The following is a 15,966-nucleotide window of genomic DNA, read 5'->3' as shown; positions in this document are numbered from 1 at the left end:
GAGGGATTCCATTTGAAGTAGAAATGTGTTGTACTATATACAAACACAGATTTTGTATCTGTCTTATCATGTGAATCCATAGATGGGAACTAAAATATTACCTAACATCATCTGAATCCAGCAACAACGTACAGCAAAACAAATTTGATAATTACCATGCTGCTGACCCTAATCTGGTTAGCTTCAGCCCTGCAAGTACATACCATGAATGCGGGACTGCATACATAAGAAGTATAAAACTAAACCAAGAAGTGGAGTGATTTCCCACTTTGCATGGTTAGAAAGTTTTTAGTCTGAACAAAGTAATATAAACAACTAACACAGAAGAAGGCCAGTCATCTTCCTTGCATGTAGCCTAGCACTCTGCAGACTTGGATACAGCTATTGATTCTGCTCCAGTGCCTCGTCACTTACTGTGGACTCCTGAGTGCAGGTAATGGAGAGTTTTCTCTCCGTGCTTGCGATTCTGAAGGAATGGCTGACTTTGCAAAAAACACAAGAGGTGGGAAGTGAAGAAAGATACATGATTTGGGGCTGAAACAGGCATTTAGTCATAGGATTAAAGTCCTTTGTGTGAGTCTTAAAATAGAAAAAAGGAATCTTACATTGTAAAATGGGGTGCTAAATAAACAGTACTCTGAAATGCTGCCTTTTTCATTGCTGTCACTGTTACCCAAACCTGACCCATCTGTTCATTTCCCCTTGGTTCTGTGTTGTGTTCAATATACTGTAAAATGCAATCACTCTCAAAATTATTTTTTCCTCTGTAGAATGGAGACTGTGATTTGATGACCCAAGTGGTTAAGAACAAAAACCACTGAGTATCAGTGATTCTTTCTTTGAGATATCATGATAAAAATGTGCGAGTCTGAAGCAGATCTCTGTGGGGGCTGAATAATGACATGGAACTGCAATCGCCAAAACCGATGGTAAAACCACGTCAGTAACCGTATATTTTGCTCTGCTAGGAACCACCGTTGTGTGAAAAGGAGAGAGACAGACTTCCTACACTTCCAACAGAGAATGCTGTCAAGACCAGTGGATCAGTGGGTGATCTCTCCAGCGACCCAGATAGTTACCCAATTGACCAGTCTGTTACGTTACCTCAGCAAAGCTTTCGAAGGCGAGCAAACACACTGAGTCATTTACCATCAGAAAGCCAGGAGTCTCTGGTACCCGTTGAAACATCGCCATCTGTTCCCCAGAGGAAACTTATGAGGTATCACTCAGTGAGCACAGAGACTCCTCACATGAGAAAGTAAGACTTACTAAAAGCAGGCTGTGCTTTCATTTGTTGAAGGCATATTTGGGGATGATGATTGCATACCTGATGTGTCTTCTTAGTGGACAAGAAATGTCACAGCAGTGTGTCACTCTTTGGAAGTTTGTAGGTATCCTGTTTAGAAACACTTCTGTCCTGTGTGCTCCACAATTTTAGTCCCTGTGAGCTTCAGGGGAGATGAAATATGAGACACGTAGTTCCACACTTTGTCACAAAGTTAAGTAGGATCTCTCCTAAGGTATTAGATTATATTTTTGCAAGCAATATTCAGTAAGTTTTGTTGCCTCGATCTGCAAGCAGTGTAAATAAATGCTACATCTACATTGTCTATTTGTACAGAAAAATTATGTAGCATTTCTGATGCTGAAAACCTTACTGTTTGGTGAATTCATGTGTGATTTTGAAGTAACACACAAAACTGACATAATTGTGATAGAGGTGAGGCTCCTGTGCAGCGTTTCAGTGAGCCTATGTAAATTTTACTTGCAAAAGCAAGCTACTGACTGCCTTAATGCCAGTATTCTTCAAGCTATCTTCCTTTGTAATCCTGCCTCAGCATTTTCAAAGTCTCTGAATGTTATGGCAGTTTTCTTTCCTCCCTCTGTCTGGCTTTTTCCAATTACTATGGAAACACTTCTGTCTGTAGACTTCCATTTCACTGCCAAAACTGCTCGTTTACACAAGTTAGACAGTAGGAAATCTGTATGTGTTCCAACTTATTTTTCCCTGCAGGAGGCAGGGCAATAAAAGAACGTGCCTGAAATAGGTGATGACAGGGAAAAGAAGAATTACGGCATTTAAAAGGAAACATAACCCAGGTTGCCTTTTTGTCCCCTTTTTGAACCTTTTTAATTCTTAAATACTGGAATGTGTTTGTAATGCAGTTTAGAACTTCTGCTGTTGGTCTGTTACCTTCATGAAAGTTGCCCTGATGCTTGTTGCTGCTTGTTCAGTCAGTTCGTATCTTAATATAGGAATACAGTTAAAAGTTAAGTATATTTTTAATTTGCTTGGTTATTGCTATTTGGCTATGTAATTTTTACTAAGGCCTAAGTCTGTCTGCTCCTTCACACAACAAAAAAGAAATCACTCTTGTGTACCTTTCATAGGAAACATACAGAACAGGACATAGAAGAAAACAATACTTTGAACAAGTCACGTATGTTTTGTGAGCAGTTTTTGAATAGCTTACCCTGATTGTTGTTTTCCAAGTGTGAATGGATCCAGATCTTCAAAACATTTTACACTTCACTTCTCATTTAACACTTCACTTCTTATCCATGAAGTCTCTTGATTGTATGCCTGTCTTCATCGTAGAAACCAAGGGGAAGCAATATGAGGGAGAAGAAACAGGGTTGTTATTAACATACTTTAGGAGTTTGAATTTATCATGCACTGAAATGCCTCAGTGAAGATTCTAAGTGTGTGTTTCAGACTTTGTTGATTGGGTTAAAACGTTCAGCCTCTTGCAGTTACTACATTAACTGTGAAAAATGTATGAAATGGCTGATTTGTATTTGTTGCAAGTGCAGGTTACTTTCAGAGATTAGAGATTTCACTTTTATTTATTTTTTAGCTCCCCCCTTCCCATTTCCTCCCTCTTACTGTGTTTTGTTCTTTCTGCTACCTCAACTCCATTCCTCTGGTTGGAATCCCACTATACGGTATGAACGCATCTGTCGGCGAATCTAAAAGTTCTTCTGGTCAACTTGCACGTTCTCCTACTCTAGCTCGTCTTAATCCCTCGGCCTCTTCACCCAACTTTTTTAAATATCTAAGGCATAATTCAAGTGGAGAACAAAGTGGGCATTTTGCACAAAAGAGGTGAGATGGCACCCGTACCTAGTTTGGGGTAGGGTTTGTTTTACTATGCTATAAATGTAAAGCTCTGTAGTGCAAATAATTAAAATAACTTCATAGAGACTAAAGGTGGTAGATTTTTATGGGAGGGGGAACTCAGCTGCTCCACTACTGAATGTAGTGCTGATAGTTGTGTAACTTTTTCTTTTAATGAATAAAATGTTCAGATGCATGACATTCTTTAGAGACGGTTGTTCCAAAGCAGCTTCTTGTTATGCAGCAGACAGCAGCACTACTTAAAATTGTGCCAGTAATAAGTTGCCAAGAACCTGTAATCTAGCTCGCTCTGCCTCTCCTGAATCATTCAGTTCTGTTCTGCTTTGTTCATGGTTAACACAGAAACATATTAATATCCTTCTGTGACTGACATTTAAAAGGAAATATACTAAGTTAACCAAAATAGGCAAGAAGTAGCTGGACTGTGGACAGCCCAAAAAAAAAAAAAAAAAAACCACGGAAAAAGGAACTTGTGTTTGTGTTGGTTGATTTATCTTTGTTATGCTCAGCGATATCAAACGATACTTTTCTGTGCCCTATTTCTTAAAACAAAAACGTGCATAGTGAGTATTGACATGAGCCTCTCATTTCCTGAGAACCTGAAATGAGTAACTCCTTAAAAATCTTAACTGTGAAACTCCTTCAAGTTAAACTTCTTTTAGCTCCAAAGGCTAACGAGGCTGAATGTCCTTGAAAGCATGGTCAGCATCACTGACCATTGGCAAGCAAATTTTATTGCTGTTCGTTGTTCCTTTTCTGTTTTCTTGTGTGAAAGCTTCCTGTTTCCCCAAGGTGCTGGTTCTTTTGATCCTGAGAAAATACTCAGCCCACAACCTTATTTCACCAGTCCGTTCAGTTGCATCCGCTGAGCACTTGGTAGCGTCCCTCTTCATTTAGCTTCACCGCAGAGGTATGGTATTGCTCAGGGGAAGAAACTTGAGTCTGCAATGTCCTCTTTACTGTGTGTTTTAACAACACTTATCCAGGCCTGAACACCACACTAATGCCCCTTTATTTGAATCCTGAAGGTCAAATTCTCAAGTAGGTTCTTCCACAGTAGATTTGGTGATGCATTCTGCAGTAGCACCTTCTACTTCCCTTTCCCTGTTGTTTAAGGGTGTACTGTAGTGAAACTCTAAACAAGACTGAGAACTGAAATGGGTAGGGATACCAAATAAATTAATGAATTGAAAGCAGAAAGTCAGACTGCCTGGGTTGACTGTAATCCTCTAAGTGAAATTACCACATAATTGTATTTGATTTACTGTGCAGTTGTAAGCGAAACTTGTTTACAGGGTACACTGTGCTACAGCAGAATCTTCCTCATGCTTAGTACCAGATACTAAAGAACTGTTTCACTTTATACTTCTGGTGTTCCCAGGTTATGCCCGCCATCCCTGTTCACATCTTCAGGAGGCAGAGCTAAATGCCACCCAAATGTAACATTAAGGTTTATCAGAAGCTTTTCTTAATAAAATTTAGTTTGTCAGGAGTAAATTATCCTATTCACATGTTTTTGTGTACTCTTCTGAGGAAAGGTCTTCTAGTCTCATTGGCCAAGTAACTTTCTATGTTTTCATTCCATACAGAAACTTTTCATTAACTGAGTTGTTCTTGCTTCCTCTATTAACTACCTTCTGAGTGTATTAGGAGCTGGTTATTTTAAACTAAAGAGCAGAGCTAGGTATGATGTTGTCCAGAAGACTGTTGATGAAATTTGATTAGTGCTCCTGTCTGTTGCATCCTGAAGCTTTATTTAGGATAAATCAATCCTAAATGATGTCAGAAAGCTCAGCTTTTAGGTTAAAAGTTCCAAGCTTGTCTGAATAAAACCCTATTAAAGCTTTATGAAATGCTCTTTGCCAGAGTCTTTTTTTTTTTTTTTCATTTGCTGGTACAATGTTTATCAGTGCCAGCTTTTCCTAACCTTTTCCTGCGAACTTGGTCAATCATTGCAACTGATACTTAAGTAAATTTTCAGTTGTAAAGTTGGCGTCAGTTCCTATTAGGTTAAAGGAATTTACTTGAACCGTGCACTGAAAATCGTGTGCTATGTTAAAGAATAACATTTACCCAACATATATTTATTTATATTGGAACATTTTAGTTTTTCCAAAGAAACATGTATTTCAAAGTATCACTTTGTTAGTGGTTTTAACTTTGACTTTGGTTTCTTTGGTATTCATGCCTTCAGGATTTAGCTGCTTTTTGTTTAAAACTTAGCAGTATGTGTTTTTATTCTGTGGATTTATACTTCCTTGTTCTAAACTATACTTTTCCCAACTGCACTCTCAGCATCTCCTACCGTACTGCCTTAAGGAAAAAGCTTCATTCTTCTTCTTCTGTGCCAAATTTCTTAAAATTTCTGGCTCCTGTAGATGAAAATAACACCTCTGACTTTAGGAGCGCAACAAGGTAGGGTTCTCTCTTTAAGCCTGGAGGTAAAACTGTGTTATTATCCAAAGATTTCATAGTTTGAAATACTTCAAATGCTTCTTGCACTTGCAAAATCTGACTCGTGCAACAATTCACTTGCATGTATTCTGCATGTGATTGCTGTCAAAAAGGTGGAGCTATTCCAGACTCCTCTCTTAAAAAGTTTGCAGATCTTATCCATTTTGATTTTGTGATGGTCGTGCAACTTCCATCCATCCACTTTTGCGATTATTCCTGTCAAACGACTGTATTTGCTGTTTTCAGTTAAGAGAATATATGTGGTTCGTCCTAAGCAATGTCAGCCTCCTTGAGGTGGAAGGAGAGGACAGCCTGTGAAATACTATTCCCAGTTGCCAGAGCTGTTGAAGCTCATCTATCGCTCTCAGCTTGAACAAAGACTGATGTAATCACTTAGCCAATGGTTGGAGTAAAACAATGACTTGTTTAAAAATGTAATGACTTAAATTAATTAGTGGGATTTTTAGTAGGAAGACATCACCACTGTTCATTACTTCATTTAATATTCTGAATAAAAACCTCCGTGGGTAGTTTGTGGATTTCAAATGTGTAACATCTAAGGTTCCTGGATTCTGTTCACAACTTTGTTGCTTATTTCAGATGTTGACTTGGGAACACAAAGGTTCCAAGTCTGTGGTGTAAAGGAGTATGCTACATACCTGGTTCACAGAAGGCTGGAATTTTAATTAAGGTTTATAAAACTCCTTTACGTTTGCTGATAAAAGGCATCAACAGAACTCTTATCTCCTACGAATAGCTGCTAGATATTGTGGATGGTATGGTAGTGATGGTATAGATGGTCGCAGAACAGTAAAGATACACTATGGTGTATGTGTAAGTATCTTTAATTCGTTGTGTTTCATGTACTGCCACAAAGAAAGCTGAAAACTAAATAAAACTTCAGAAAGCAGATTGCACAGAGCTGCCAGCCCCTTATGGTGAACCTGAGTGATGTTTGCAGCCTTGTAAAAGCATGCTGCCACGGAGCAAGTTTCACCCACCTGCCACTTATGGCTTGACACAGCATGTGCACAGCACACTGTACGCCTTAGCTGATGGTTCTTGTTTTATTCACTGAACACTGCATCACTGTTCCTGGCAAATTTGGGTAACCTCCTCACAAGCCGTTCTGTGTTCTGCGATTTTAGTGACTACGAATCCAAACACAGCCAGCAGGCTGTTGGTGCTGACAGCCCTGTAAGGACTCGCCGGCATTCATGGAGACAACAGATATTCCTGCGAGTGGCGACCCCTCAGAAAGCGTGTGATTCTCCCAGTCGCTATGATGGTAAGTCTTGGTTTATTTGCTTCCATGAATGTTGTTAGCGGCTATAATCTGTGAAGTGTGGACTGTTTTGTCTTCTGAGTGGGAATATTTGCCCAGTGCTCTGTTTGTACTGTCTGTGTGATTTCCCACTTATGTTTTGGTCATGCAAAGCTCATCAGCTCTTGGAGTTTTTATTTTTCAGCTTTATATGTAACACAGTTCTGATAGTATAAAATTAACTAATCAGAGAAGAAATGATTTTCTAGATACACTGTTCTAATGAATTCTGGGGAGAAAAAGTGCATCACCAAGTATTGCTCTGACGAAAACACAATTCTTCTATTTCATCTTTCCATGCTAGAGCATGGAACTAAGGACCAGAAAAATCCAGCCCTAGCAGAAGGAATTTAATTTCTTTCATGACCTCAGTTGAGTACTGTAGTGTTTACTTCATACCATACTGAATTTGACCTCATGTATGCTGCTTCAGTCTGTAATTCTTTACCACTTTAACCATGATTATCCCCTGTTATCTTATTTCTTTCTTGAATTTCTGTAGAGCTAAAGAACCACAGACTAGGGAAAAAAAACACTGCAAATGACCGTACAAGTGCATCATTTCATGTATCTCACCTTATGTGAGTTAGACAATACACCACACACTGGGACCAAAAATGCCTCAGAGAACCTTGTGTCTCCAGATAATGGTCTCTGGCTCACTGAGGTTTGAATTTCACAGCTTGAGCTCTGCAAATTCTACCTTCTGACTGCAAGGTCATAGTATAAGAGTCCCAAGGAACCATAGAGAACAATACACTGTAGTAAATATAGTAAAAAGTAGTAATCTTAACGTTTGAAATAACTGGGAAAGCTCTCAGGTTAACAGTCACTGAAACGTTTATATTGCATCTTAAAAAGAGACCATGGCTAACTGGACGCTGCACATAACAAAAACATTTGTCATTAATGAGTTGCTTGGAATGTAATTGGACTTAATATGGGGTAAGCTGTACATAGGCATAGATGCCTCTCAAATGCCTCTTCAAAGCTAAGTGACATCAGGAGCATGTCTATGTATACATAACATGTGAAGTGGTCTCCTACGCTTCGAGGTACATGAAGGGGATGCTCAACCTCAGCAAAGCTACTATTTTTGTGAATTTGATGCGTTTTTTTGTGACTGAAAGTAGTCTTACTAGTTTTTCAAAGCCACAAAACCTTCCCATATTAAGTAGGAAAAACAAACAAACAAACAAAATTGCCTGTTCAGACCTTTCCTATGAGATATAATAGCCGCAAGATACAATCTTAACAATCTACAGCTGGATAAGCAGAACAGTTGGAGAAAAAAAATGTGGCCAAAAAGGAAAACAGGAAGTGCTATTAATAGGAGAAACAATTTAAAATAACTGGCCTTTTTCTTTACTCTTGTTGTCTTTTTCTGGATTTGTTCCAATGTACATACTCAGTTTATGAACAGAGGGAGAAAACTCATTTTTTTAACAGGTATTTGGATTTTTTGGAGTGTTTTTGGCAGTAAAGAATGCTTAGTCATGATCAAATCTGTAGCCTTTAAGAGAACTCTGTATGGGCAATCTTACATTGGAACTCACCACCGCAGTTAACTCAGTAATCTCTGTAGTTCCAGAGAAACTGTAACTAGCTATCGTTCATCACCTTGTTCCTTCACCTTCTTTCATCTTTGCTTAAGGAGAAGCTACACATGCAGCAGGGTCGGTCAGTTTGACAGGAGTTACCTGTAGTTGATTTTATTTTTAAGGCTTCCTTGCTCATTTTAGACTGTTCTCCTTTGGAAAAAGTCTTTATACAAACAGCTGATGTATGACCAAAAGATCAGTTTCAACCAAAATGGATGGAGGAGGAAAAGTAATCAGGCGGAGGAAAGCGAGACAACATTCATGTGTTTCCTGTTATAAACGGTGATTCCATTAACCAGTTTCTCTGGTCAAATGCAGTATCCCACATGCCACTCCAGGGTACTGAACAGGAGAGCAGTAAGGAAAGAAGGGCTAGGATTTATTTATTTTTTAAAGTCAGCCAGCCAACCAATAATCTTAGATTTCTGAGTCAGAGGTGATAAAATTTTACAGGCTTAGCACAGACTGCTTTACTAAACGTTGTGTCAAGCATTAAATCTACCAGCATGCCTGAACTAAGCGTGGGCAGGCACTGCCAACTAAATGAGACTGCTCTGTTGCTGTAAAGTCTTCAGATTTTAATCAGTAAGTATACATGTAAAATGTGACAAGGAATAGAGACAACTTTAAGCTTTATACACATGTGAGCCCATTTGTATAGACAAGTGGGGAGCTGAACCTCAAGTTGCATCCTGTCCATTGCCACTCTGTGTGGTAGGAAGGTGTGTTTACTAAAAATAACTTAAGAAGAGTAAAGCTCAAATAACTGATAAATAGCTTATGTAGAATTTTTGAGCTTGATCTTATGAGGTACAGAGTTTAAGGGATGTCTAGCGTCCTGAGTTCCAACATGAAGCAGACTGCACCACGTTCTGCTGTCTTGCACTTCTGAACCCTTTACTTCTTTAGGAGGTGTTCATTAGTAATTTCAGTGCTCGTCGAGCTAAACTTTTGTTTCCTGTAGCTCAGCTAGAGAGGAATGTTTGCTAGCTGTGCCTTGATAGCTGCATTGTGTATGAAAAGGCGGAGAGCACATTGTTTTCCAGGCCCCATTATTTAAATGTACCACTTGCCTTACGCTTGAAGGAAACTTCATTTCTTACTAGTTTGGGAGTAGAATGAAAAGCAGTCCTAAATCGGTAGAGTGACAACCAAACCATATATACTAGAAATGTTAAAATGCCTTTTTGCTTGCCAGTCGTGATTCCTGCCTTGCCTGATGACTGGACTCAGTCTAGCCCCATTGAGAAAAGGTGAGCACTCTGAGACAACAGAAAGCCTTGGGTACGGGAAACCATTACTTCTGGTTGTTGGAGGAGCAACACCCATGTGCGTGCCCTTCCTCTAGCCACCTCCTGCTAGTGGGTGCTGCTATTTTCACATGGGTCTGTGTGTAAGCAAATGCAAGGAACAAATGTAATCTTGGGGCTGAGCTCACAGCTGGGTCCTGTCCCCCTGCCGCCTTCCCAAGGCAGCGCTGAAGTTTTATGATGAAGCACATAGGAGGCGCATCACACAGTTTGCCTGACAGAACAGCCTGTCACAGCCTCCTGCCAGCAGCTCAGTCTCTGGTGGGCCTGAAGAGGCAGCTGGCTTCCAGTTTTTAGGGATCTTGAAAGGATTTTCTGCATAGGCAAAATGACCTGTAGAGATTGTTACTGCTTTCCAGCTGGTTGCTGAAAGTTTTCAGGATTGAATTGTGTTAGTTCTAACATAGCAAGCTACAGTGCAACCTCTCTTCTCCAGCTGTTTGCCCCTTGCCATGCCCCAGACCTCCTCTTATACTCCTTTTGTCAGTGTCAGAAGGGTTTGTAGATCTAAATGATACGGTTTGCTTTCATTTTTTTCTATTTGTTAGAATTGACACATGACAAAATTATTCAACCAGCCACTTGTACTTGGAAAAGGGTCGAAAATATAGTTTCAGAACAGTAATGTTTCTCGTGAATACAATTTTTCTTCGGTGCTTCCAAAAAAGTGTGATTTAGGGAAAGCTCCTGAACAGAGGCCGGACCAGGCTGGAGAGGTAAGGAGCAAGGAGTAGCTGTGCTGCTGTGGGTGGTGTGGAGCACTGGGGGGCAGCATTTCTCTCTGCCAGCTGGATACAAGCTCAGTACCTTTTGCTGTGATATTTCTCTTTATTTTTTTTTATTTATGCAGGTAGAATGAGTGTTGTATCTTATGAAGTGAGGAGATTGAAGAGGAGGAGCACAGGTCATTAACAAAATCAATTATGCTATAATCTGATGCAGTGCTGTATTTCTTTTGAAAGGAGGTGTTCATTAATCTTTTTCTACGCTTTTTTTTGGCCAGTTTCCTGTAAATGAACGCATAAAATTCACTCTGGCTCTCACACTCGTTATCCTAAACATTTTAAATTATAAAAGTGTTTCTTCAGTTCTTTGATTTTTAGCTCCTCACCCTGCTTGCACCCAGATTTTCATGCTTATGTGGAGACCCTCTAACAGAGGGTCCAACCATCAACCTGACCTACTGCATCCCATCAATAAACCGTGTCCCTTAGTACCTTCTGCCTGAGGGAAGGGTTCCTTCCCCGTGTCCCTTCCCCACTAGGGAAGGGATTGCACAAGGGGGCAGTCCCTTCCCCAGTCCTACTGGCCGTGTTATTTCTGATGCAGGCCAGAATGCCATTGGCCATGCTGACCCCCGGGCCCACTGCTGGCTCTTGTTTGGCTGCCTGCTGACCAGCACCCCCAGGTCCTTTTCTGCCCAACAGCTTCCCAGCCACTCATGCCCAGGCCCGTACCGCTGCATGGGGTTGCTGTGACCCACGTGCAGGACCTGGCACTTGGCCCTATTGAACGTCATGCAACTGGACATGGCCCACGGGCCCAGCCTGTCCAAAACGTCGATAGAAATACTAAATAAAACGGACTCCGGTACTGAGCCCTGGGGAGTGCCACTGGGGACCAGGCAACAACTGGGTTGAACTCTGCTCTCTGGGACTCTTTGAGCCCGGCCATCCAGCCAGTTCTATACCCAGCAATCATACACCTGTCCAAGCCATGAGCAGCCAGCTTCTCCAGGAGAAAACTGTGGGAAACCGTGCCAAAAGCTTTACTAAAATCCAGGTAAACCACATCCATAGCCTTTCCGTCATCTACTTGGCAGATCATCTTGTCATAGAAGCACAGTATCCTTATGGGTAAAATGATGAAGGGAATAGCTTGGCCATCATTTAAATCAGCCAAAGTATGGGCTTCACTCAAAGGTGAATAGTTTTCTATGGGATCATTTTTCTAAGCTCATTGACAGTATTACACAAGGATTAGGGCAAGCACAAGGAGGATGGAAGGGGCACGTGTCTAGAAGCAGAGGTTGGGTTCTCTTGCCCTTCTCAGGGGCAGTACGCGCTTCAACCAGTGCAGAGTGATCATGAAACTTCAGCTTGCACTGTAGCACAGCACTATATTTATGTACTTGAACTCAATATCTATAAATCTCTGTGCAGTGGACTTTTTTCACTATGGTTTTTGCATAATGACTATTCAGAATTGGTCATAGCGGGAAAACTGTTTTGCAGACTGTCAGAAGCTCCCAGCAGAGTAGAGCCAAATGCTAGATTTAAAGAGTGTGTGAATTGTTCTCTAAAATAAACGGTGGGAAAGTAATGGCTCTTGTAGTGAGCTTTCTTCCTGTGGGAGGTAGCTAGCAAGATTTTTATAACAGCTCTGTCAGTTTTAGGTTGGGGAATGGGTGATCTGTTTTAAGTTGGGCATTGGGGTGGAGTTGCATGTTGAAAGAAACAGTAATTTGGAGGAATGAAATGTTGTGTAGTGTTTAGCAGTACATGGGGGGGGGGGGGGAGGAGCTTTTGCCAGAATAACTATGTAATATTTGAAAACTTGACTTGCAGAAAGATATTCTTTCAGAAAGGACAAGCATCTCCATACAGGAAAAAGAAACAACCCACACCTTAATTCATTCATTAAAAGGATTTGGGTTTCAGTCTCTGGTAGATAGAAGTAGCAGGCTGTTAAATCAGAAGTGCTGAAGAGAATCTTCCTATAAAAATTTGGATGCGAAGAACTGTTATTAAAACAAGTTGTAGTTAGCACCTATCTATTCGTTTATTTGCTTGTGGTAAGGTGTTATTTACGCAAAAGTATTTTTTAAATCATTTTGTAGTAATATTGCAAATACTGTAAAATCTCATTTTAGCATTCTATACTTAGAAAGTACTTAGAATTTTTACATAGTGTAAATTATTTGCAGTGTGTTCTCCAAAGCTGTTGAAGTGGCTTTTTAGCAAAGAAATGATTATTAACTAACAACAAATTCTGTAAATGCTGTAATAAATCACGTTTATTAGAATTGATCCCTCAGTTATGTCCCTTTCAGAATGTACATATGCTGATAATCTTGATTTGCGGAATAGGAGCTGGGCTACCAGCAGTACCACAAATCATGTGCAATGACTTCTGTGACCACTGGAATATCAAGGCATTCATTTTTCAGCGTTTAATAACATTAATAAATGGGGTGAGTTTTGAAGGTAGTGATTAGTTTTGAAGAAGCTCTTAGCTGTAACTGAAAAATCAAACTCTAAACCATCTCTTAGAGCTGATTTTAACCAATTGTACTGAAATACACAAGTTTTCAACAACTTGTTCAGTCATTCCTTGAAGTTGTATGTGAGACTAGAAGAACTTGCTGCTGCTTGTGATTCCAAATCTAAAGTTTTCCGGTAACACAAGGCATCTGGTCATGCTACTTAAGCGATTATGAAGATTCTCTCATTTGTTTGGTGAGCTGAAATTTGTGATGCTTAAAATGCAACAAACTAAAATAGTCTGGTGCAAAAAATGAAATGCTTAGCTGGGATTCTTCCATGCACGTTTTCAGTGAGGTATCTTGCCTGACTTATTAACCCTGGAGAGAGGATGTGGCTGGTAAACAGCACATTTAGATAGTAACGTGTAAATAACTCCATAGTGAAAATGGCAGTAGCGCTTCGTATTTGAACCTCCTCTCTCTTAGCTTCATGTAAAACCAAAAACAAATACTAAAATAAAACCATTTTCTACCTGAAGGGTTGCAGCTTCTATTCAAAGATGAACCTTGTAGTCTTGTTTTTGATATTTGAAGTTGGTTAGGCTAAGCGCTTGTGAAAGAATGTTTTGAAAATTTAGGCTTTTAGGTGGGTTTGTCACTTCTATTGTTTTTGACTGTGTGGTTTCTCTTAGTGGGTTTCGGTTTTTTTCTTGTTTTTGCAAAGCCTCGTTTGGTACTGAGATTGGTTGAATAAGAAACTATTGATCAATTAAAGTTAGTCAATTACAAATTAACTTTCATAAAAAATAAGGCTTAAGGCAGTATTCTGATAATTGGCTGTTGGGATGCTTTAATGTCCTCCTATAGAAAGAGAACATGAGTTTGTGTTCATTGTAGCTCCTTCTGGAGCTAATGGAATTTCCTGTTTATATCCCTACCCAAGTAATCAAATATTGGCCTTTCAAATGACTGCAGCAGTCATCCACTAGCTTTTCATTTACAAACTTTCCTTAGTGTGGTCCTTGGCAGCAATAAACTTTCCTATAATCTTTCCTACTTTGTGTATAATGCATGCACATGATAGTTTTGTGCAATACATGTGTTGATCCTTTTGGAGTGTAGGGCTACTCTGCATCTTAGGACTGAAGCACTGCTACACAAAGCCAAAGAGTCAGGTACTAATACATGGATTTGCTGTACAAATGCCTTCTCAGTCCATTCTTACTATTGGCCTGCTCTCAGCTCATTCTTTCTTGGGTGTTGTGAGAGGTGGGAGCATCAGAGCAGTACTTGTGACATAAGTATGGATGCACTAGTTCATTTGTACAACATTTCCAGGAGCAGTTTCACCTGTAGCTCTTTACCTTGCAGCAAGTTCTTACCAGCACAGGGCTGTTCGTGGCTTTCCCAGTGAAGTACACGCTTTCTCAAGGAATACTCAGTTTGTACCTACAGACTTGAAGAGGTACATGGTGCAGAAAAGTAATATGGACTTCCTATGGAAAATAACTTCTATGTTGGTAAGATATAATAATAGTTATCAAGTCAACTTGCCCAGTCCTGAACCTGAATTGCTGAAGTATGGTAGGCCTGTAGAAGTAGCATGTATGGAGGCAGAATTTTATATGGAGCTGCAGTGAGGGGTGCAATATATTTGAAAGAAGTACAGGCCAAACGTGGACTAGGGGTCTGCAAGAGCCAACAAGGTTGGCAGTTGAACAGGGAAGCAGTCTTTCTGTGTGTGCTGACACACTTAGTGTCCTTAAGTGCACCTACTAATCTAATGCAAGTTTTGAAAGCTGCAATGACTTGGGTTTTAACACGTGGCAGTTCGATTCAGTGGAACATGCGCTCCCGGTTATGTTCAGTTCAGTTGCTCTACTGCTCGTCTTTGCTTTCTCTGCTGTCCTCTGGATCATTTGTGCATAACAATGAAATGCTCAGTTTCTTGTTACAGTATTTCTTCTCTGGTCTCTTCTGTATGTGACAGCTGGATGGCACATCTGCTGATGGCTCTGTTATATGTTTGTGGACGTGGATTAGTATTGACTTACCAAACGTGCGTTATTTTATACTTTGCTTTGAGGGCTTACCTGCCCATTCCACCTCCCTGCCTTTGCCAGCCAAACAGCTGACGCAACTCTGCAAACTTAACAAGCCACCTGAGCAGTTAAACTGGTTCATTTTGGTTTCTATACATCCTGGCACATGCCAGGATGGTGATGGGAGGGAAGGCAGGCTGTAAATGTGTTGCGCTTTATCAGAGTGGACTTCAGACTTTCTGTTAAATGTCCACAAGTGATAATAAGAAAGAAAGAAAGAAAAGACAGAAAAGGAGCTGCCAGTTGGAAGGCAAAACCAAACCTAGGACTCTTCCACAGAGGAATTAGAGGTAGGGTTGATAGTGATAATTTTTCAGCTTGTAGAATTTTATAATTTCTTTCTGTTCTTTTTTTCTTTTATAGCCTTAACTTCTGTGAGCTAAATTTCTTTTAGTGTCTTCACTAAAGGTTAGTTGGTAACAGACAAGAATTTTCCATCTTAAATGGAAGCAGGACCATGCTCCCGAATGGTTAATGCTCTGCAGTGGTTACATGTGTTGCTACAGTAAGGTTGATCACTGGAGGACTAGAACTGAATGACACCTCCAATAAATCTGAAGGTGATCTTTTATTAAGTTGGTCCTTGGAGAACAATCCACAAAATTTGCACCGAGGAAGTAGAAGGTATACGTTAGCAGGAGAATGTTAGGGTCATTCTTGCTTTAGGAAAACAATGTGTGGATGTATTTAATTCATTTCCTTGCATGTGTTTTCACAGCCTGTTTTTTTTGTTCTTGTTTTTTCCTTAAGCGGGTATCCATAGGCTGTCTCTGTAGATAGTTTGATAATTTCTAACACATTACATGTGTACATATACACATATAAAACCAG

The 15,966-nt window shown here is 40.1% G+C and overlaps 1 protein-coding gene across 14 annotated transcripts in view; it reads left to right on the top strand.

The window, feature by feature from the left end:
* Positions 1–15,966, top strand: part of TBC1D1 (TBC1 domain family member 1) — a 116,088-nt gene that overhangs the window by 69,414 nt on the left and 30,708 nt on the right. For 10 of the 14 annotated variants that reach the window (XM_035555042.2, XM_050710688.1, XM_050710689.1 and 7 more), the window contains 2 exons: positions 969–1,258; positions 6,742–6,881. In XM_035555042.2, coding sequence (XP_035410935.1) covers positions 969–1,258; positions 6,742–6,881 — 430 coding nt within the window. Of the gene's footprint in view, positions 1–968; positions 1,259–2,977; positions 3,107–5,434; positions 5,555–6,741; positions 6,882–15,966 lie in introns of all 14 variants that reach the window. The other 4 variants (XM_035555057.2, XM_050710691.1, XM_035555087.2 and 1 more) reach the window with 2 other exon arrangements.

This window comes from Cygnus atratus, chromosome 4 (genome assembly GCF_013377495.2).
Source record: "Cygnus atratus isolate AKBS03 ecotype Queensland, Australia chromosome 4, CAtr_DNAZoo_HiC_assembly, whole genome shotgun sequence".
Lineage (NCBI taxonomy): Eukaryota > Metazoa > Chordata > Aves > Anseriformes > Anatidae > Cygnus > Cygnus atratus.
This window is presented reverse-complemented; position numbering and strand designations above follow the sequence as displayed.